Source organism: Amblyraja radiata, chromosome 13 (genome assembly GCF_010909765.2).
Source record: "Amblyraja radiata isolate CabotCenter1 chromosome 13, sAmbRad1.1.pri, whole genome shotgun sequence".
NCBI classification, from domain to species: domain Eukaryota; kingdom Metazoa; phylum Chordata; class Chondrichthyes; order Rajiformes; family Rajidae; genus Amblyraja; species Amblyraja radiata.
Genome location: NC_045968.1, coordinates 35,499,344 through 35,523,025, shown reverse-complemented (window position 1 = coordinate 35,523,025; position 23,682 = coordinate 35,499,344). Strand labels below are relative to the sequence as shown.

The window sequence follows — 23,682 nt, the reverse complement described above, 5'->3', positions numbered from 1 at the left end:
AAGATCACCCCTCAGTCTCCTGCATACCAAGGAATGAAGACCTGGCTGTAAATATAAATACGTTCCATCATTCGATTAGATCACAGTTAATTTACATCATGGCTCAATTCATATCACAATTTTGTTTACTGAGCCTGTTGAAGGTCCAGGTAGTGGATTGTTGTAATGTAATCAAGTGGGTTATAGGTACTGACCTTCCCCACCATCCTCTGTGTGAAAAGGTTGTCCCTCAGGTTCAAATTAAATCGTGCCCCTATTAGCTTACACCTTGATTCCCCTACTCTGGGAAAATAATTCTGTGCATCTATCCTTTCTATTCCCCTCATGATTTTACCCCTCATAGATCATCCCTCAGCCTCCTGCGTACCAAGAAATGAAGTCCTCGCCCGCACAGCCTCTCCGCTAGCACAGGCCCTTGAGTCCTGGCAACAGCCTCACATTGTGCCTGTAAAGCTGCAGCAAGAATTTCTTTGTTCCACTCGCGGAGCCTATGACAATTAAACATGTGACTTTTGAACACTCACAGGCAATTAAACAAAAGCTTCCATCTTGAGTTAGTTACCCCACAGCTGGCTTTCCTGAAAACAACAGCTCACTATTCTGATCCTCCGAAGGTTACAAAATTGTTGAATTTAAATATTCATGGGCGGCACAGCGGCAGAGTGGCTGCCTCACAGCACCAGAGACATGGGTTCAATCCTGACGACGGGCGCTGTCTGTACGGAGTTTGTACGTTCGCCCTGTGACTGTGGGTTTTCTCCGGGTGCTCTGGTTTCCTCCCACACTCCAAAGACACAGGTTTGTAGGTTAATTGGCTTCGGTAAGAATTGTAAATTGTCCCTAGTGTGTAGGATAGTGCTAGTGTATGGGGATCGTGGACCCGGTGGACCTGCTTCCGTGCTGTATCTCTAAACTAAACTAACCGAGGCACAGGGATTTCTCTCCTTCTGCACTGTAAGCTTCTATCTTTCAGCAGCTCCAGTTCTCAGCCGCAGTGTCTGGAGCACAGCAGAGTGACAGCAACACTGTTTTGTGAAAGATGCGTGGGTGTTGCTGCCTGAACTCCAGCTGAAACTCTTCATCACTAGGGAAGTGAAAGCATATTGCAGTCTCCTGGGGGAAGGATTCCAAGAAAGTGCCGCTGCTAATGTTGTCCAGAACTCAGGGAAATCTCTGCTCCTTACAGATATAAAAACCACCAGCAACCTGCTGGCAATCACAGCTCCCCCTGCATTAAGGTTCCCAAACACACATCCAGGTCCGAGATAGTCACTGGAAGGAACAAGGAACTGCAGATGCTGGTTTACACAAAAGGACATAAAGTGCTGGAGTAACTCAGAAGGTCAGGCAGCATCTGTGGAGAACATGGACAACTGATTTTAGACTTTAGAGATACAGCATGGAAACAGTTCAGGGGCTGTCCCACTGCGGCGACCTAATCCGCGAGTTCAGAAGAGTGCCTTCGATCGACAAGCTCGAGGGCACTCGCCTGAAAGACCTCGAGCTGGATCGACCGTCAGCGATGAAACCGCGAGCTGGATTGGGTGCGCGTGCGCGCGCGATCGGACGGACGGACGGACGGGCGGACGTGCGGGCGGGCGGGCGGGCGGGCGGGTGGGCACGCACGCACGCACACACGCACACACCGCAAAGGGGGGGGGGGGGCAGGGAAAGTGGGGGGACGCTGACTGAAATTCACACCCACGATGAAGAGGAAGGTGAAAGACGGCTGCACAATAACGGTAAGTCCTTTAGAGAGTGCGGGGGGGGGGGGGGGCGAGAGAAGGAGGGGAGAGGGGGCGGAGAAGGAGTGGAGATAAATATTTATAATAAAGTTTAGCGGGCATTTAACCTACTGGTTGGTTTTCCTTGGTCCTGAAAACTCCAATGAGCCAATTAAAATGCCCGGTCAGCGAGGTAGATTGCCTACGGCTGCCCTCGACTGCCTGTAACTACATAGCGACCCCACTCCGCTGCACTACGAGTTCAAAAGAACCATGCCGACCAATTTTTACTCGCGGAAAACTTCTCAACATGCTGACAAATTTTCTCGCGACCTAACTGAGGCCGCGAGTAGGCGGGAACTTCCCTCGAGCATGAAGGAGAGTTCCAGTGACCTCATAGGACCTCCTCGGACCATGTGTCGACCATGCTGCGAGCTTGAGTCGAGGGCAAACTCGTCTAAACTGGCAGATTAGGTCGCCGCAGTGGGACAGCCCCTTACTTCGGCCCATCGAGTTGAAACCGACCAACGATCACCCCGTACACTAGCACTGCCCTACACACTAGGGAAAATTAACGATTTTACAGAAGCCAATTAACCGTCAAACCTGCACATCTTTGGAATGTGGGAGGAAACCGGAGCACCTGGAAGAAACCCACGTGGTCACAGAACGTGAAAACTACGTACAGACAGCGCCCAAGGTCAGGTTTGAGCCCGAGCCTCTGGCGCTGTGAGGCAGCAGCTCTACAGCTGTGCCACCTCAAACGTTTATGGTCAGGGTCCTATTCACACAATCCACATCAAGGTTATTGGTTCCATTATTCTGATAAAGAGCCTTGACCCAATACATCACTTAACCATCTTCTCCAGAGATGCTGTCTGACCCGCTGAGTTACGAGTCATAGGTTTAGGTTTATTATTTTCACATGTACTGAAGTACAGTGTAAGGCTTTGTTTTGGATGCTATATAATCAGATCAGATAATATTACACATAAATACAATCCAGTCAAACTCAAGTACAATAAGTAGAGCAAAGGGGAAGATACAGAGTGCAAGATATAGTTCTCAGAATTGTAGCGCACCAGTTGTAGAGACAAAGTTCAATGTCCGCAATGGGGTCGAGGTGAATCGATGTACCCTAGCTTATGGAACGAGCATTCAGAAGCCTGATAACAGAGGGGAAGAAGCTGTTCTTGAGTCTGGCGGTGCACGCTTTCAAGCTTCTGTGCCTTCTGCTGGACGGGAGCAGGGTGAAGAAGGAATGGCTGGGATGGGACAAGTCTTTGATTATGTTGGCTGTTTTTCCAAGGCAGTTTAAAGCGTAGATGAAGTCAGCACTGGTCTATGTGATGGACTGGGCTACATCCACAGCTCTGCAATTTCTTGAAATCTTGGTAGAGCTGTTCACAAGCCAAACTGTGGTGCAACCTGCCAGTATGATTTGCAGGGTGCACCAGTAGACGTAAGCAAGAGTCATTGCAAATAGAGCTGTACACCATGGAATAGAGACATACAACCCAACTCGTTCATGCCGACCAAGATCCCCCATCTAAGCTGGTCCCATTTGCCTGTGTTTGCCCCATAGAGTCATACAGCAAGGAAACAGGCCCTTTACCCCAGCATGCCCATGCTGCCCAACATGCCCCATCTACAATGGTCCCACCTGCCTACATTTGGCCCAAATCCCTCTAAACTTGTCCTAGCCATGTACCTGTCCAAATGTTTCTTAAACATTGCGATAGTACCTGCCCCAACTACTTCTTCTGGCAGCTCGTTCCATATACCCACCTCCCTCTGTGTGAAATGTCACCCCTCAGGTTCCAAGTAAATCTTTTCCCCCCTCACCTTAAACCTATGTCCTCGAGTTCTTGGTTCCCGTACTCTGGGCAAGAGATCCTTCAGAGTATCCCTCAGCAAATAAAGATTTTCCCAGTGTAATACTTGCTAACCCTACTGTTGGCTGAGTAGTCCATATCTAAATCACACAATCACCACCACCAACCCCCCAAAAAAGGATATTACATATAAACAAGCCACTAATGTGTAACTGAGTAGATAGATAGGGAATGGTTGTGTAGGTTTATTCCTTGGAGTGCATGAGGCTGAGGGGCGATCTTATAGCTGTATGTAAAATCATGTGGGGAATAGATAGGGTAGATGCACAAACTCTTTTTCCCAGAGTAGGGGAATCAAGAACCAGAGAAGATAGGTTTAAGGTGAGAGGAGGGGGAAAGATTTAGTAAGCACCTGAATGGCAACCTTTTCCACACAAAGTGTGATGGGTATATGGAACAAGCTGCCAGAGGAAGTAGTTGAGGCAGGTAATATAAAAACATTTAAAAGACACACGGAAAGGGACGTGGATATGAAAGATTTAGAGTGTATGGGCAAAATGCTGTCAGATGGGACTAGCCTAGATGAGACATCTTGGTCGGCATGAAAAAGTTGGGCCGAAGGGCCTGTTTTGTGCATTATGACTATGAGCGTTTGGATCCATGGAGAATTGATGAGTATGTCGGGAGAATAGTTAGTAGCGTAGGATTGATGTAAATGGGTGGTTGTGGATCAGTGTGGGCTTGGTGGGCTGAATGGCCTGTTTCTATGCTGTATGACACTGGGTGCAATCTACATTGGCCAAGGGGGAAAGGAATGTTTTGTAACAACCGATGTGTTCAGCTGGTAAATTGAAACATATTGGTACAGGATTCGGGTGAACAGTCGTTCACACACAGACAGACTTCTTCCGTTGGTATGTGTCATCGCCAGAAACAAATCTCTCCTCAAATAGTGGCAAGGGTTCAGATCCAGAAATAAGGATGAGATAATGGCGTCATCTGTGAAGCACTGAGCAGGAAGGAACTACAGATGCTGGTTTATACCGAAGATAGACACAAAATGCTAGAGTAACTCAGTGGGTCAGGCACCACAGGTCCATTCTCACCCATGCAGACTTGAATCAATTACTTTACCTTGGACCCTTGAGATATAGCGTGGGAACAGGCCCTTCGGCCCAACGAGAGCGCGCCGACCAGCGATCACCCCGTAGACTAGCATTATCCTACATGCTACAAACAATTTACAATTTACAGGGGCCATTTAACCTATAAACCTGCACGGCTTTGGAGTGTGGGAGGAAACCAGAGCACCCAGAGAAAACCCACGCGGTCCCAGGAAGAAGGTACAAACTCCATACAGATAGCACCCGTAGTCAGGATCAACCCCAAGTCTCTGGTGCTGTGAGGCAGCAATTCTACTGCTGTGCCACTCTAAGGGATTTCAAACAAATCCCATTGTCCCATCCTTCATCCACACTCTCTCCACCAATTCCAATCTAATCCCATGGATCCATTCTCATCCATGCAGGCACGAACCAATTCCAATCTCATCCCAGTGTCCTACCTTCTCCTGAGCCCTGCATCAGTTCAAAATTAATCCCCCTGTCTCCCTCTCACCACAGGCCTGTATCAGCCCCTCCCTAATAGTGTAATAAAAAAAGAACTGCAGATGCTGGTTCATACCACAGTTAGACACAAAATGCTGGTATCACTCAGCGCGTCATTGCAGCCATCTCTGGAGAAAATGGATAAAATGTGTCAGAAGAAGGGTCTCAACCCAAAACATCACCTCTCCATTTTCTCCTAATGATGTCTGACCCACTGCGTTACTCCAGGACTTTGTGCTATAAATTAAATTAATAGGAAATTGAATTTATGTTATGGTATATGGACACACTTATCTGTTTTGTAGTAAATGCCTACTATGTTCTGTGTGCCGAAGCAAAGCAAGAATTTCATTGTCCTATCCAGGGACACATGACAATAAACTCACTTGAACGAACTTGAACTTGAACTTGTGTCTACCCGCACTAATAATGCACCATCCTCTTCCTGTAGCTCTATTTATGTGTCAATTTCTAACTTAAATTGACCATGATTGAACGCAGGTCGCTGGTGCTGGGAGGCAGTGGCACTACCAGCTGCGCCACCTTGCCGCCCAGTGTGCCTTTAGTGTGAGACCAGCATTTCAAGGATGATGTTTTAACAACTGCAGGCTGGCCAAACCCTATTGTCATGGAAACAAGTTAAACTATTACCACTGGCTAGATAAACTCTCGCTGATGGCAATAGGTTTTAAAATTTAAACAGTTGTGAAAATGTAAGTATTCCCAGTCAGATGTGAAACAGACTGGAAAACTGTCAGGTCAATGGAAGGAATCCAAGCGTCGGGGCTGATTAATGAGTCGCTGCGGAGAGAATGCGGGAAGAACGAACTATTTATAGCCAATTCATGGTGTCTCTCTCTGCCTCAGGACTTCCCAAAGGCTTTACGGTCAAACTAAACACTCTGGAAGTGAAGACACGCTGGTGATGCCCCCTCTCAGTGTAACCCTCCCTCAACTAACAAGCAGAAGCTTGTGTACAGGAGGATGAGGGGTGATGTTATAGAGGTGTACAAAATCATGCAAGGAATAGATCAGGTAAATACACAGAGTCTCTTGCCCAGAATAGAGAATCGAGAAGCAGAGGACATAGGTTTATGGTGGGGAGGGGGGGGGAAATTAATAGGAAACTGAGGGGTGACTTTTTTTTTTTTACACAAAGGGTATGGATTGGGCTGCCAGAAGAGGTAGTTGAGGTAAGTACTATCGCAACCTTTAAGAAACATTTAGGCAGGTACATGTATAGGGCAGGTTTCCAGGGATATGGGCCAAATACAAGCAGGTGGGACTAGTATAGATAGGGCATGTTGTCGGTGTGAGCTAGTTGGGCCGAAGGGTCTCTTTCCATGCTGTATAACTCTATGATTCTATCAAAGCGCCCTTCCACCTCATTGAGAAATACAATCCACCATATTATCTACAGCCCAGCGTCATTTGTACCAAAGGGATAACCCCTCCCCTGCCAATTACCCAACAAACTGTCCTGCACCTTCCCCATCCTTCACTGCTCCTGCCCACCAGACAAGCCCCCTACCAACGAGCAAAGTCTTTCCAACCAGTCGAACCCCTTCAAATCGCTTCTTCTTCCCATTGGCAAAGCCCCCTTCCTGCCCATCATCTCAACCCCTTCATCTTTTCCCTGGCCAACCCCTCTTCCTACCAAACATAGAATAGAACAGCACAGGAACCGGTCCTTCAGCCTACAATGTCTGTGCCGAACATGATGTCAAGACCAACTCTTACCTGCCTGCACATAATCCATATCCCTCCATTCCCATCATATCCTTGTGCCTGCCACAAGTCTCACAAACGCAACTATCGTATTTGCCTCCACCACTACCCATGGCAGCGCTTCGAAGGCATTCACCACCCTCTGTGTGAAAAACCCACGGAATGTGGGAGGAAACCGGAGCCGCCGGATAATACCCACATGGTTACAGGGAGAACGTACAAACTCCATACGGACAGCACCTGTAGTCAGGATCAAACCTGGGTCTCTGGCGTTGCGAGGCAGCCACTCTACCGCCGTGCCAGTCAGTATGGGCACCTGGTCTGGTGAGAGAGTGGAGGGTGCAAGTGACTTACTGTAATTACTGTTTTCATCCTTTGTGCCATTGATGCTTCCATCCGGCTGCATTTGTAGATAGAAGCCCTGTTGGCTGAATAACCTCGTCACGATACCTTTTAGCTCTGGGTCTGTGGGAAGATAGAAACAGAGAGAACAATGATCTCGGACGGACCGCACCAACTGAAACGCAATTCAGACCCTCGTACAGAGATACAGCATGGAGACAGGAAGGGCTTCTAGGGATACAAACTGATGATATCGGCTAAAGTTGGCATGGGCAAAGTGGGCCGAAGGGATCGTTTCCGTGCTATAATTCAATGGGTGTAAGCTTGACATTGGATCAGACACATGAAGTAAGACAAAGCAAGTCTGGCAGTGTGTAGAGGGTAGAGAAAGCAGGTAGGAAAGGTTCAGGGAGTTATGGGTCAACACAGGCAAATGGCACTAGCTTAGATGGGGAGTAGCCCAGTTGTTTTGAATGGTTTAGACACAAGGAGCTACAGGTGCTGGAATCTTGAGTAAAAAAAACAGTGCTGGAGAAACATCTGTGGAGGGGATGGACAGACAACATTTCAGGTGGATACAGGTGGGGGGGGGGGGAGGGGGATGGGGGCGATGGTAGGCAGATAGGTGGAGTAAGTGACAAAGGACAGAGGCAAAACGGACACAAAGGGATGTCAGATATGGAGAGAAGAGGAGTGAAAGGCAAAGCCTAAGGGGGAGACATGGGGAAGGGGGAAAAGGGGGGATAGCAGGGAATTGGGAGGCTCTGGAGATGAGATATGAGCGTACAATGGAGGGGAAAGGAGTAGGGTGACCATTGGGGGTTGGGATGGGCTCTGTGAACAATGGCATGCTCCTTGTTCTGCCCCTCCCTCCCTTATGCAAGTGAATGCCAGCAATAAAGTATTAAGCTGGCAGCAATGAAACTCATCTTGTAAGGGCCATGATCCAGAGGATTTGGTTAAATTTGCATGTCGCACTCACATCTACCCCCACCGCACCCAGGTCATATATAGCCAAAAAGTCACGGCATTCACTGCGCAGGACAAAGAAAGTCTACTCACCTGTACAAACTGCTCGTCATGACAGCACATCAGTTTGCAATAAAGAGAAAGAGAGACGTAGCATTAATAATAATAATAATAATAATAATAATAAATACTTTATTGATCCCCTCAGGGAAATTCAGATGTCCAGAAGCCCCCAACCAACAAACCCACAGATTCAAAACGAACGCAGACAGAAAATACATAGAATACAATGTGGACACTACCTGATTAACAATTAAAAATTAAAAATTGCAAAATGCATCCCCCTACAGCCTAGCGGTCCGAATTATAAAATCTAATGGCTGCAGGGGTGAAGGACCTCCTGAACCGCTCCGTTCTACAGGGCAGGGAGAGGAGCCGGTTGTTGTTCCGAGTGCTCTTTTGACTCTCCAGAATTACATGGAGGGGATGCCCGGGGTTTTTCAGGATGACCTGCACCTTGTGCCTCATACGCCTCTCAAGCACATCCATCCCAGAGTCTACTCTCCCCTCCAGCACTGAGCTAGCTCGTTTAACCAGTTTGACCAGCTTCTTGTTGTTTTTTGCACTAATGCTGTTGCCCCAGCAGACAACAGATTAGAACACATCACATTTTACATTTAAAAAAATACGTACATGGATAAAGAAAAAATAAATTTTTAACCCCAGATGCTTAAAATCTGAGACAATAACAAAAAATATGTTGGAAAAACTCAGCAGGTCAGGCAGTATCTGTGGAGAGTGAAACAGAAATAAAGTGGAACAGAGTTTATTTTTCTACAGAATTTTGAAACATAAAGTTCTGCTTAACACCTGAATGTTTATTTTCATTATTGCAAGCCAAAAATACTAAAGGCTTTATGTTGCATTGTGTAATAGAGTATCATTCCACAAGTGTCAACAGAAGCAATTGTTTGCCGATTTCAATGCTCACCCGCAGTGAAACTGACAGACTTTGTTCTTCAGAGACAATGATGCCTGATTGCTGCAGGGACGTTACATGAAATATTTTTTTTCCATTACTATTTTATGTCCCAACAGTTTTTTTTTTCTTCTTGTCAATTTCTAAACCAGCTCTAAAATCTGGTTGACATGAGCAAGTTGGCCGAATAGCCTGTCTGACGCTGTATCACTCGAACTGTTGAGCTGCTCTTGGAGTCACAGCATGTAACTGGTCCAGTTGAGTATATGGTCAATTGTGACCACAAAGATGTTGGTAGTAGGAGCTCAATAACGGTAACATCATTGAATGTCAAAAGTAGATAGAGACACAAGGAACTGCAGATGCTAGAATCTTGTGCAGATCACAAACTGCTGGAGGAACTCAGTGGGTCAGGCAGCATCCCTGGAGAACATGGATAGGTTGGTTCAGGACCCTTCTTCAGATTGACAGTCAGAACCATTTTTTTCCCAGGGTGGAAATGTCAGACTCGAAGGCTTGGCTTTAAGGTGAGAGGGAGAATGTTTAAAGAAAATCTTGATCCCTCTTTTATAGCCAACACTCTTTAATCCAGGCAGCCTTCTGATAGCCCTCTTCTGCACCCTCTCCAAAACCTGTACATCCTTTCTGTAACGGAATGACCAGAACTGTACATAAAAGTTCAAATGCTGCCCACCCAAAGTTTTGTGACAGTGTTAATAGATACTAGACTAAGTGGGACCCGTTGGGTCCCTGTCACATGGGAGGCCTTGTCCCCCAATGCAAGCCGTTCCCCCAATGCAATATTCCACCACTAACCCATAGCCCCCAACTGCGCAGGGCGGCATAACGGGCCCCCGAAGCGACTTCCAACTGCCGCCGGAGATCTCCAGGACAGCGTGGTCTAGCGGGCCAACTTCCCCGACAGGTAGTGCCCGGAGGCGGCGCAGGGACCGCAAACAAAGACGTGGGAAGCGGGGAGGACATCGAGCTAGGCTGAGATTAAATCCTCACCAGCCAGCTCTGCCCAGCATTTTCCTCGCGAATGTCCGATCCTTGGTGAGTAAAATCGATGAACTACGGCTGCGGATCACCACACACAGAAGGATCGCTGACTGCAACGCCATGGTCTTTACTGAAACATGGCTCAACGGCAACATCCCGGACAACGCCATCGAGCTGGAGGGGCGCACTGTCTTCAGGGCCGACAGAACAGCGGAGGACTCCGGTAAGACCAAGGGCGGCGGACTGTGCATCTATGTGAACAACTCATGGTGCACGGACGTCGTTAGGATTGGTAGCCACTGCTCTGCTGACCTGGAATACCTGATGTTAAAGTGCAGGCCCTTCTATTTGCCAAGAGAATTCTCATCGACTGTTATCACCGCAGTCTATGTACCACCGGACGCTAATGCCAGGCTAGCAATGGAAGAGCTGCAAGCTGCTATCAGCAAAAATCTATCTGCTCACCCAGAGGGGGCATTTATTGTTGCGGGTGATTTCAACCACTCCGACCTCAAAACTGTACTCCCCAGGTTCCATCAGCATGTTACCTGCCCAACCAGAGGAAACAATATTCTGGACTTAGTTTACACTAATATTACTGAAGCCTACAAAGCCCTCCCCCTCCCCCACCTTGGTCAGTCTGACCACCTCTCTCTGTTCCTGCTCCCCAAATACACACCTCTGATCAGACGTGTGAAACCTACCACGAGGACAGTGAAGGTCTGGCCTGAGGGGGCTGTCTCTGTTTTACAGCAGCAGTTTCAGCAAACAGACTGGAGTCTGTTTGCTACCCAGTCCACCTTCAATTCACAAGTGGACATCAACTCATACACCTCAACAGTTATGGACTATATAAAATTCTGCACCGATAATGTCACTACACACAAAGAAATAAAGACCTTCCCTAACCAGAAGCCGTGGATGAGCAGGGAGGTCAGACTCTTACTGAAGGCTCGCGATGCCGCTTTCAGATCTGGCGACGCTGAGGGATACAGCTCATCTAGGGCCAATCTGAAAATGGGAATTAGGAATGCCAAACTCAATCACAAACGGCGGATTGAGGAGCACTTCCATAACAACTCTGACCCCAGGCGCATGTGGCAAGGAATCAAATCCCTTGCCGATTACCAGAAAGTTAACACCCCTCCCCCAGACAACGCCATCCTTCCTGACGAGCTAAACCATTTCTATGCTCGCTTTGACCGTGATAACAAAACCCCAGCCATCAAAGTTGCTCCACCCCCAAATGAACAACCCCTCAGTCTCTCCACCTCTGCTGTACAAGATGCACTGAGCAAGGTGAATGAGCGCAAAGCTGCCGGCCCCGATGGCATCCCTGGCCGGGTGCTTAGGGCATGTGCTGGACAACTATCCCGAGTCTTTACCGACATTTTCAATCACTCACTGGCCCAGGGTGTTGTCCCCACTTGCCTCAAGACATCAACCATCGTGCCAGTGCCCAAACAGTCAGCCACAGGGAGCCTCAACGATTTCCGCCCAGTGGCACTCACCCCTGTCATTGCTAAGTGCTTTGAGCGGCTGATCTTGGCTCACCTCAAAGCCAGCCTCCCCCCCACACTGGACCCCCATCAGTTTGCCTACCGGGCCAACAGGTCTACAGAGGACGCCATATCGGCGGCCCTACACTCTGCCCTGACCCACCTGGACAACAACAACTCCTACATCAGGTTGCTGTTCATTGATTTCAGCTCCGCTTTCAACACTGTCATCCCCGCCAGCTTGATCACCAAACTCAGCGGGCTTGGCATTTCCACCTCCACCTCCATCTCCACCTCCCTCTGCAACTGGACACTGGATTTCCTCACCAACAGACCACAGTCTGTTAGGGTCAACAACCTCAACTCCACCACTATAACACTGAACACAGGGCTGTGTGCTCAGCCCTCTCCTCTACTCCCTCTTCACCCACGACTGCATCCCTAAGTACGGATCCAACGCCATCATTAAGTTTGCTGATGACACCACGGTGGTAGGACTCATCAGTGACAACGATGAGTCAGCCTACCGAGAGGAGGTCCAGCACCTGACAACCTGGTGTGCCAATAATAACCTCGTCCTCAACTCCAAGAAGACGAAGGAACTTATTGTCGACTTCAGGAAGGTCAGAGGGGGCAGACATACCCCCATCCACATAAACGGGACTGAGGTGGAGCGCGTCTCCAGCTACAAATTCCTCGGGGTACACATCTCGGAGGATTTGTCCTGGTCCCTCAACACCTCCAAGCTGATCAAAAAGGCACAGCAGCGCCTTTACTTCCTGAGGAGGCTCAAGAAAGCCCACCTGTCCCCCCAGATCCTGACCAACTTCTACAGGTGTACCATCGAGAGCATCCTGACCGCCTGCTTCACGGTATGGTACAGCAGCTGCACTGTTGCGGACAGGAAGGCACTACAACGGGTGGTGAAAACCGCGCAGCACATCATCGGCGCCCTGCTCCCTGCCATGGATGCCCTCCACCGAAAACGGTGTCTGAAACGAGCTGGGAAGATCATTAAAGACCCCTCCCACCCCAATCATGGACTGTTTGCCCTCCTCCCATCAGGGAGGCGGTACAGGAGCCTCAGGTCCCGTACCAGTAGGATGAGGAACAGCTTCTACAATCATACCGTCGCATTGCTGAACTCGGAGTCCCGCCGATAGATTCCTCCGGTCCCTCCGTCCCCATTGTTTAATTATTCTGCATTTTCTATTGTTCTGTATCCTCTTTTTTTTAAATTTCTATATTGCACTACTACGGACTGACGCAAAACTGCATTTCGTTGTACCGATACTCAGTATTTGTGCAATTACATTAAAGTTGAATTGAATTGAATTGAATTGAATTGAAATTTCCCCTTATTCACCCTCCCCCATTAAACTTTTTTTTTTAATTACTTACTGGCAGGAATATTAAAAAAGTGATTGCAACATTGTATCTTGCAATTGCACTTGCTAGCAAAGATTATAGAGCTCCTCTAGGATCTTTGCTTGCTAGGGCTGGCAGGACTCAGTGTCCTGGGATAGCAACATTGTAGCAAGCAGGGCTACAATCCCATTGATAGCTGTAAGTGACAGTGCAGACGGAAGAACACTTTTCTTCAATTGGGGTTTTGAAATTTAAAAAATGTGAATAACGTGTAATATAACATGAATATGAACAAAACTTGATACAAACCACCACATGACAATTGTAAGGTGGTCCAATAGTTGTAGCGCTATCGTTTACTGTTTTGGCATAATTTGACGACATCACCGAATCAGAGAGAACACGCACGCACGCACGCACACATGCACACACAAGATGAGAGTTTTACTATAATAGATAGATGAGAATAAGTTCATTGGATTGAGTTAGAACACGGATTCAACAGAAGGTCAGATAGACTGGAGCATGAATGTTGGACTAGTGAGAGGGAAATGGTTAATGCTTCAGGTCTGAAACCTTCGGCAGACCTGGGAAAGAAGGGAAAACAAGTTCATTTACAGCAGCAAAGAAGGTGGAGAAGGACGGGTAGCAGAAAAGGCACAGCGATGCAGTGGGTAGAGCTGCTGCCTCACCGCGCCAGAGACAGGTTTGATCCTGACCTCGGGTGCTATCTATGTGGGGTTTACACGTTCTCCCTGAGACCACTGGGTTTTCTGCAGGTGCTGTGGTTTCCTCCAACATCCCAAAGATGTGCGGGTTTGTAGATTATTAGGCCCTTCAATAAATTGCCCGTAGCGTGTGCAGAGTGGATATGAAAGTGGGATTATCAATAGCCAGCGTGGACGGTTGGATGAAGGGCCTATTTCCATACTGTGTCTTTCAATCATTCAAAAAGGAATATCTCTGATAGGTCAAGTACAAATGGTTCAATTGCGGCCATTACAAGCACATTGTGCTTCTTTCTCTATGTAATAGAGTCATAGACCCATAGAGTGATAGAACATGGAAACAGGCCCTTCGCACCAACATGTCCACACCGGCCAAAATGTCCCAGCTACATTAGTCCCACGTTCCCACGTGCCCACGTTTGGTCCAGATCTCTACAAACCTGTCCGATCCATGTATCTGCCTAACTGTTTCTTAAATGTTGGGATAATCCCAACTACCTCCTCTGGCAGCTTGTTCCATACACCCTTTGTGTGTAAAATTTACCCCTCAGATTCCTATTAATTATTTTCCCCTTCACCTTAAACCGATGTCCTCTGGTCCCCGATTCACCTATTCTTGGCAACAGACTGTGAATCTACGTGATCTATTCCTCTATAAGATCACCCTTCATCCTCTTGTGCTGCAAGGAATAGAATCCCAGCCTACTCAACCTCTCCATATAGCTCAGACCCTTTAGTCCTGGTAACATCCTCGTAAATCTTTTCTGTACCCATTCCTGACAACATCTTTCCTTTAACATGGTGCCCATAACTGAACACTATACCTAAATGTGGCATCAACAACGTATTCTACAACTGAAACATGACCTCCCAACTTCTATACTTAATACTCTTAACTGATGAAGGCCAATGTGCCAAAAGCCTTTTTAACCATCCTATCTTCTATCTCCTATTAAATTCTATCAACCATTCCTCAGCGAACCTGGCCATGACTTGTTAATAGAGAACAACCAAATTTAGCCTCACCCTATCGATGCTTTTGTTTCACTATCCTTCCACAATGCTACTATAAACCAACTTGGTTATCTCTCTAAACAAGACACAATGTGCTGAAGTAACTCAGTGGGTCAGGCAGCATCACTGGAGATCATGGATACAGTGCATTCAGAAACTATTCAGACCACTTTTTCCACATTGTGTTACATTAGGCTTATTCTAAAATGGATTAAATTCTTTTTTTTTTTTTTAATCAATCTACACACCATACATAATGAAAAAATGAAAACAGGTGTTTAGAAATTTTTGCAAAGTAATTAAAAATAAATAACTGAAATATCACATTAACTTAAGTATTCAGACCGTTTGCTATGACGCTCAAAATTGAGTGCATCCTGTTGCCGTTGATTATCCTTAAGATGTTTCTACACCTTGATAAAACAATTTCTGCAGCATTGCAGGTCCCGAAGAGCACAGCGGCCTCAGTCATTCTTAAATGGAAGAACTTTGGAACTACCAGGACTCTTCATAGAGCTGGCCGTCCGGCCAAACTGAGCAATCGGGGGAGATGGGCCTTGGTCAGGGAGGTGACCAAGAACCCGATGGTCACTCTGACAGAGCTCCAGGGTTCCTCTGTGGAGATGGGAGAAACTTCCAGAAGGACAACTATATCTGCAGCACTCCACCAATCAGGTCTTTATGGTAGAGTGGCCAGATGGAAGCCACTCCTCAGTAAAAGGCACATGACACCCTGCTTGGAGTTTGCCAAAAGGCACGTAAACAAGATTCTCTGGTCTGATAAAACCAAGATTGAACTCCTTGGCCTGAATGTCAAGTGTCATGCCAATACCATACCTACGGTGAAGCATGGTGGTGGCAGCATCATGCTGTGGGGATTTTTCAGTGGCAGGAACTAGGAGACCAGTCAGGATTGAGGGAAAGATGAACGGAGCAAAGTACAAAGAGATATTTGATGAAAACCTGCTCCAGAGCGTTAAGGACCTCAGACTGGGGCAGAGGTTCACCTTCCAACAGGACAACAACCCGAAGTACACAGCCAAGGCAGTGCAGGACAGCACAGGCTTCATGACTAGTCTGTGAATGGCCTTGAGTGGCCCAGCCAGAGCCCAGACTTGAACTCAATCAAATATCTCTGGAGGGACCTGAAAATAGCTGTGCATCAACGCTCCCCATCCAACCTGACAGAACTTGAGAGGATCTGCAGAGAAGAATGGGAGAAATTACCCAAATACAGGTGTGCCAAACTTGTAGCGTCATACCCAAGAAAACTTGAGGCTGTAATCGCGGCCAAAGGTGCCTCAACAAAGTACTGAGTAAAGGGTCTGAAAACTTATGTAAATGTGATATTTCAGTTATTTATTTTTAATTACTTTGCAAATATTTCTAAACACCTGTTTTTGTTTTTTTATTATGGGGTATTGGGTATTAAAAAAAAAATTTGTGATATAAAAAATGAATTTAATCCAATTTAAAATAAGGCTGTAACGTAACAAAATGTGGAAAAAGTGAAGGTGTCTGAATATTTTCAGAATGCACTGTAGGTGCCGTTTCAGTTCTGCTGCCTGACCCGCTGAGTGAAGAATACTCAAGCGCCTTGAGTATTAGAAAGGCGCTATATAAATCCCATCCATTATTATTATTATTAAGGGTCCCAACCCAAAACGTCACCTATCCATGTTCTCCAGGAACGCTGCCTGACCCGCAGAATTACTCCAGCACAATGTGGCTTTTTTTTGTAAACCAGCACCTGCAGTTCCCTGGTTCTACATCGATTATCTCTCTATCTCAGTTCAGACAAAGGAACCGAAACGTGAAAACTTAGCGGTTTCTCCATCCGCAGACGCTGCCCCACCTGCTTAGAGTTTGTTTTTATTTCGGGTTTCCAGCATCTGTAAAAACTGTTCTTGTTTTTCATTGAAAGTCATAAACAGTGAGCCACAGCGATGCACATGTGGAATTGTTCCTGGAATACGCAGCCCGAACGCCGTAGGGAAGCCCAGCGATAAAAGCCTGGCTCTATGCTGCTAACTCACACCAAGCCCTTGGTCTTTCAGCAGACAGTGACTAACTGTGCACACGGATGATGTGTGAAACCTTGCAGGGAAATGAAGAAGATAGCTGTCAGAATCAAGTACAACAAATGGTGATACATTTGCATTCAGCAAGTCCAGGAAGCAATCATTTCAGCGCTACAATGCCGCGACATTTTCAGAGCATCACCTAGCTCGGAGAAAGACATTTTCTTGTCACCGTTGAAATCTTGCATGATTTTAACCAAGTCTAGACCAGAGAGAATACCTGAGATTCATAATTCTGTTGTGGGACATAGAACCCAGAGGCATATACTCCTTATCTGGAGGCAATCTTTTAGTTTAGTCTATTGCCAAGTGTACCGATGCACAATGAAAAGCTTTTTTGTTGCGTGCTGTCCAGTCAGCGGAAAGATTATACATGATTACAATCAAGCTGTCCACAGTGTATAGATACAAGATAAAGGGAATAACGTTTAGTGCAAGATAAAGTCCAGCAAACTCCGATCAAAGATAGTCCAAAGGTCTCCAATGAGTTAGATGGGAGGTCAGGACCGTTCTCTAGTTTGTGATAGGTCGGTTCAGTTGCCTATAAACAGCTGGGAAGAAACTGTCCCTGAATCTGGAGGTGTGCGTTTTCAAACTTCTGCACCTCTTGCCTGATGGGAGAGGGGAGAAGAGGGAGTAACCGGGGTGAGACTGGTCCTTGATTATGCTGGTAGCCTTACCTAGACAGTGCAAAGTGTAGATGGAGTCAAGGGAAGGGAGGTTGGTTTGTGTGATGTTCTGGGCTGCGTCCACAATTCTCTCCAATTTCTTGCTGTCTCTATTAACCACCCCCGTCAAAATCCTCACCTGATGTGAGGTGTTGCAATTTGGGAAGTCAAACCAGGGCAGGACCTTCACAGTGAATGACAGGACCCTGGGGAGTGTTGTATTGCAGAGGGATCTAGGAGTGCAGGTACATGGTTATCTGAAAGTGGCGTCACATGTAGATAGGATGGTGAAGAAAGCTTTCGGCATGTTGGCCTTCATAAGTCAGGGAATTGAGTATAGAAGTTGGGATGACATGTTACAGTTATATAAGACGTTGGTGAAACCACACTTGGAGTATTGTGTTCAGTTTTAGTCAGCCTGTTATAAGAAAGATGGCAATAACATGGCAAAAGTGCAGAGAAGATTTATGAGGGCCTGAGCTATTGTGAGAGGTTGGGCCGGCAAGGACTTCATTCCTTGGGGCACAGGAGGATGAGAGGTGATCTTGTAGATGTGTATAAAACTCTCATGGTCATAGATAGGAATAAAATTTCCTCTGGGTGCCTCGGTTTCCTCCCAAACCCCAAAGATGTGCCCCCATGCGGGATTGTAGGATAATTGGTGTTTGCAAATTGTGAAAGCAAGAACCAGATGGTAGAGGTTTAAATCAAAAGGGCAAAGATAGGAACCTGATGGGCAGCTTTTGCACTCGGAAGGTGGAGGCTATGTGGAACAAGCTGCCAAATGAAGTATTTGAGGCTGGTACTATAACAACATTTAGAAGATATTTGGACAGGTACATGGATAGCGAAGGTTGAATTGGATATGGGTCAAATGCAGGCAAATGGGATTAGTTTGGATGGGGCATTTTGGTCAGCAAGGACGAGTTGGGCCGAAGGGCCTGTTTCCGTGCTGTATGACTTTGATGGATTAAAAACACAGCAAGAAGCTTAATTGTGAATGAGAATTGCTGCCTGCACTGTCCCAGATCTGGAGCAGATGGGGAACATCAGTGAATACACACACACAACAACAGTCAAGAAGACTTTTCCATTGAGATGCCTCTTGTTTTGTGATAAACAGGCACTAAACCACAGCCGAAGTCTTGCTGTCTTCTGAGACAGAAAAACACACGTTTTAAGACTTTAAGCCAATTAAGGCAGAAGAAAAAACAAATCAAAAAGTCCTTTCGGATTTGCAATCAAACCTGGCGTAGAGCCAGCACAGAAATCAGATTCACAACATCCATGGGATCAGAGCCAATTTTGCAAATAAATTGCATCGTACTGAAGCAGAAGGCAAGAAAAATAGACTGCATATGGCAGTGGGCTGGACAATTGAATGAATGAGTAAATGTCACTTTCTCAGAGATTATCAATGAGTGTACAGTGTACCCTAAAATTCAGTGTACATTGACCGCAAGAGTGCACCCCAAATTTAGTGTACCCTGACCAGAGTACCTCTAAACTGACCACAGCCCGAATATTCAGTCCACCGCAATCTTGTAGATTAACACTAATTTCAGAATAATCCCAAATCCTGTAAACTGTCGCAATGATGTACCCCCAAATTCAGTAAACACTGGTCACGTCACTGCTCCCCGAGATGCATACACGCTGGTTAATTCAGCACACCCCAATGCTCAGTGTAGATGGAATACAGCAACAGTGTCACTTCATATTAAGGCCACATTAACCACAGAACCCACAAAGCCAAGAGTTCAATCCACACAGAGCAACGCAGTCAAGGACGATAGCAACGCTAATCACAGCAACAGTGGGCTACACAATACTGCATCCACTGACTGTAGTAAGGGCACCCCAACATGCAACGGTGTACCCCGACTCAGTTTACACTGATCTCACCAACATTGTACCCTAAGATACAACGTACAATGGCCGTAATGCACCCCAAGATTCAGTGTACACCGAGTGCAACAGTGCACCCCAAAATCCAGTGTACACTGACCAGTGTAGCCCTAAACTGATCACAGCCCCAATATTCAGTCCACCACAATCACAGCTACAGTGCACCCCAAGATTCAATGTACCCTGGATTCAGCTACAAGTGCACCCAGAGATTTAGTGTGTATTGACCATTGCGCAGGGTACCCCAAGATTCAGTGCATACTGACCACAGCTAAGATTGTGATTCTGACCAAAACATCAGTGTACCCCGAGATTCCCTCTGATCACATCGATGATGAACTACATATTTCCTAAACTCCACACCAGGAGTGAATATAGGCACTCCCCTACTTAGGTAATAGGCGACTAACGTAAACTCGCACCTGCGTAAGCAATTTTTTAAGCCCACTGACATCCACGTGGTCTCCATGTTGGAGCTCCTCCCGTGGTCTCCGTGTCGGAGCTCCCCCCCTGGTCTCTCCGTCGAATAGTGAATATACACATGCGCAGTAGCACTTCCGTTTCTGGCCTATCTAATATCCGACTTACACAAGGGTCCACATGCGAGCTATAGAATCATGCAGCATGGAAACGGGCCTTTTGGCCCAACTTGTCCATGTTGACCAAGATGCCCTATCTACACTAGTCCCACCTACCCATTGTTGACCCATATCCTTCTCCTATCCATGTACCGGCCCTAATGTCTCTTCAATGTCGTTTTCATACCTCCAAGGTTCGAGAGCCAACTATCTGGAGGGGCTTCGAAGATGGACACAGGGTGCTGGAGTAATTCAGCGGGTCAAGCAGCGTCACTGGAGAAAAGGAATAGGTGACACTTCGGGTCGAGATCTTTCTTCAGGCTGAGTCAGGGGAGAGGGAAACTAGGTCTGCATCTGGAGGGGCAGTTCAAAGGTCATCACAGCTCTCTGGAAAAACCTGGAATAAAATGCTGGGCGAGCTGTCCAAAAAAAAAAATGACCAAACATTCAGAGAACTAATCTTTGCACTTTAGACTGCCATGCACCTGACCCCAGATACTGATCAAAGCACTGAAGCCAAATTGGAATGGTGGTGCATTAACAGTCATCTATCTGCTAGAAAGCATTTGGATTATTAAATGAATTATACAATGCATTCCATGTCTGAGTGAATCCTGTCTAAAATCATTTTGTTTTATATAACTGGAGAATTGTGTCGGGTCTTTAGAGGGATGCTCTATTCTGAGAGCTTTAATGGAATTCAAGCAAGTGAAGAGCATGGCATGTTGGAAGGTGCATTCAGTAAAACGCAGATAAAGGCTTTCTGCTTACTTCCAGCAACACACAATGGCAAAAATCAACACAGCTGGCACGGACAACATCCCGTTCAGCCAAATTTGGTGCCTCGGTTCCATGTGTGACCTTTCTCATAGAACTGCACAGCACAGGAACTGGCCCTCTCGTCTATGACATTTCCACCCTGGGAAAATGTCAGCACAATGTAACACAGTGGCACAGCAGTAGAGTTGCAGAATGGTCGGTGTGGACTCGGTGGGCCGAAGGGCCTGTTTCCGCACTGTATCTCTAAACTAAACAGTGCAGCAATGGAACAAGCTCTCGATTCTTTGGCATGTACACCCTGGGAAAATGTCAACACAATGTGACACATTGGCATAGTGGTAGAATTGCTGTCTTACAGTGCCAGAGACCCTGGTTCGATCCTGACTTACAAGTGCTGTTTGTACGGAGTTTGCACATTCTCCCTGTGACCACATGGGTTTTCTCCAAGTTCGCTGGTTTCCTTCCACGTCCTAAAGATGTACAGGTTTGAAGATTAATTGGCGCCTGTGAATTGCCCCTAGCGTAGGATGTAAATGCGGGATGATATAGAACTTGTGTGAACTGGTGATCAATGTTCTGTGTGGACTCGGTGTGCCGAAAGCATGTTTCCACACTCTCGCCAAACTATACAAAGTAAAAAGGGGGAAAATGGGGAATTGCAAACATATTGGCATAGTCAAGCGTTAAGAGTCAAGTCAAGAGTGCTTACCGTAATTAACATAGGCACCAGAACAATGCATGTCATACTTGGAACACTGCAATGGGCAGCAAGGTGGCACAGCAGTAGAGTTGCTGCCTTACAGGGCCAGAAACCCGGGTTTAATCCTGAGTCTGGATGCTATCTGTACAGAGTGTGTACGTTCTCCCTGTGAACTGCGTGGGTTTTCTCTGGGGGCTCCGGTTTCCTTGCACACTACAAAGACGTGCAGGTTTGTAGACTAATTGGCTTGATAAAATAGTAAATTGTCCCTAGTGGGTGTAGGATAGTGTTATACTGTGCAGGGATCACACCAAACTAAAACGAAACTAACAGTCATGAAACTTCACACCTATTCTTGGCAAAGGCACAAACAGTCTCTGAGGCAATTAAATTCCTCCCAACTTCAATTAAAGTTGGGGTCACGGCAACCAAACAGGAACAGATGGACTCAAGAAAGTCCGGGGAAATGGTGCGATCATCTGAGAGTTGGTGTATCACATTCAAAGCTTTCTTCTGATCACCACCCAGAGCTTGCAGTGCAGGAGACAAGTAATTGTCCCTTATCTTCCCCCAGCTTGTCCGTTCCTCCATATCAACATTGACCAGAATGGAGACACAAACACCACTATTGTATCTGCCTCCACCACCACCCCAGCAAGTCCGTTCTGGGAACCCTGGGTTTGCTCCTGGGCCTCGCCAATCACCTCATGTGTAAATATCTTGTCCCGCACATCTCCTTTAACCTTTGCCCCTCTCACCTTAAAGTTATGACTCTAGTATTTGTTTATTTTTTCATCCTGGGATAAAGGTTCTGCCTACCTTGTCTATGCCTCTACTAATTTGATAAACTTCTATCAGGTCTCCCCTTAAAGCTATAACTCTTGTGTGGATCAATCTTGCAAGAGGTGGTCTGAGGTGAACAATATAAATCAGCAAGGGAAAAGGGGATGAAAAAAAGGAGCAAGGATTAGGTACAAGTCTGAAGAAGGGTCTTGACCCGAAAGGTCACCCATTCCTTCTCTCCAGAGATGCTGCCTGTCCCGCTGAGTTACTCCAGCATTTTGTGTCTACCTTCCATTAGGTACAGGTTTTGGCCTATCTACTTTACTATTCAATAAGATAGTGGCTTACCTGACCTAGAATTGCAACTTTGTTCTCCTGTTTGTTCCCTATTGGCCTGGTGACAGCATTCATTAAAAAATGTGAATGCATTCAGGACTGCCTCTAAAGATTCACCACCATGGCAGAACCCATTCTACCCCGTCTCCATCTACCATCGGCGGCCCTTTATTTGGACACTAAACTCCCTAGTTCCAGAGTCCTGTCAAGCCCCTACAATAGCAGGAGTACCTTAAGTTTTGACTACATTTCGCCACAAGCTCCTGATCATTGGTCATCTGGTACAGAGGGGAGAGGGTTGGTCAGAGGGGGACTCTCCCAGTGGATTTGCTCCTGGGCCAGGCAACAGGCAGTCAAGGATTCTGCCCGAGTCAACGGCCTGCCGCTCTTGCGGGCTTACGTCCTTGTCAACGTGCAACTGAAGAGGGAGCACGCGGTGCCCATGGGGACTCTGGAAGCCTTCCGTGAGCACTGGTTGCCATTTGGGGCAGGGGGATGTGGGTCACGTGTGTGTTTGTGAACTCTTTAAGAGAGCTTCCAAACACTAAGTACTGGAGTAATTCAGCAGATCAAGTCGGGACCAGAAACGTCGACTGTCCATTACCTCCCCAGATGCTGCCTGACCTGCTTAATTCCTCCAGCACTTTATGTCTTGCTCAAGATTCCAGCATCTGCAGTTCCTTGTGTCTTCCCTTCAAAATCTTATACATTGCATTTAGGATAATCTCTTAAACAGCAGATAGTCTTCTGGGTCAATCGTCAATAGAGTGTTTTATTGACTGGGTGCTGTCTGTGTGGAGTTTGCATGTTCTCCCTGTGTCCACATGGGTTTACTCTGAGTACTCTGGTTTCCTCCCAACATCCCAAAGATGTGCAGGCTTGTGGGTTAATTGGCCTCTGTAAATTGTTGCTCATGTGCGGAGGATAGAACTAGTGAACGGGTGATCGCTGGTCGGCGTGGACCGGGTTGGCCGAAGGGCCCATTTCCTCTCCCTATAGACACCACAAAATGTTGGAGTAACTCAGCGGGTCAGGCAGGATCTCAGGAGAGAA

At 46.8% G+C, this 23,682-nt stretch overlaps 1 protein-coding gene across 3 annotated transcripts in view; it reads right to left on the bottom strand.

The window, feature by feature from the left end:
• Positions 1-23,682, bottom strand: part of fgf12 (fibroblast growth factor 12) — a 132,828-nt gene that overhangs the window by 43,763 nt on the left and 65,383 nt on the right. For all 3 annotated transcript variants that reach the window (XM_033031757.1, XM_033031756.1, XM_033031755.1), the window contains exons 2-3: positions 8,299-8,307; positions 7,249-7,359 (exon numbers count right to left, since the gene is read on the bottom strand). In XM_033031757.1, the coding sequence (XP_032887648.1) occupies positions 7,249-7,359; positions 8,299-8,307 (120 nt within the window). The remainder of the gene's footprint in view (positions 1-7,248; positions 7,360-8,298; positions 8,308-23,682) is intronic.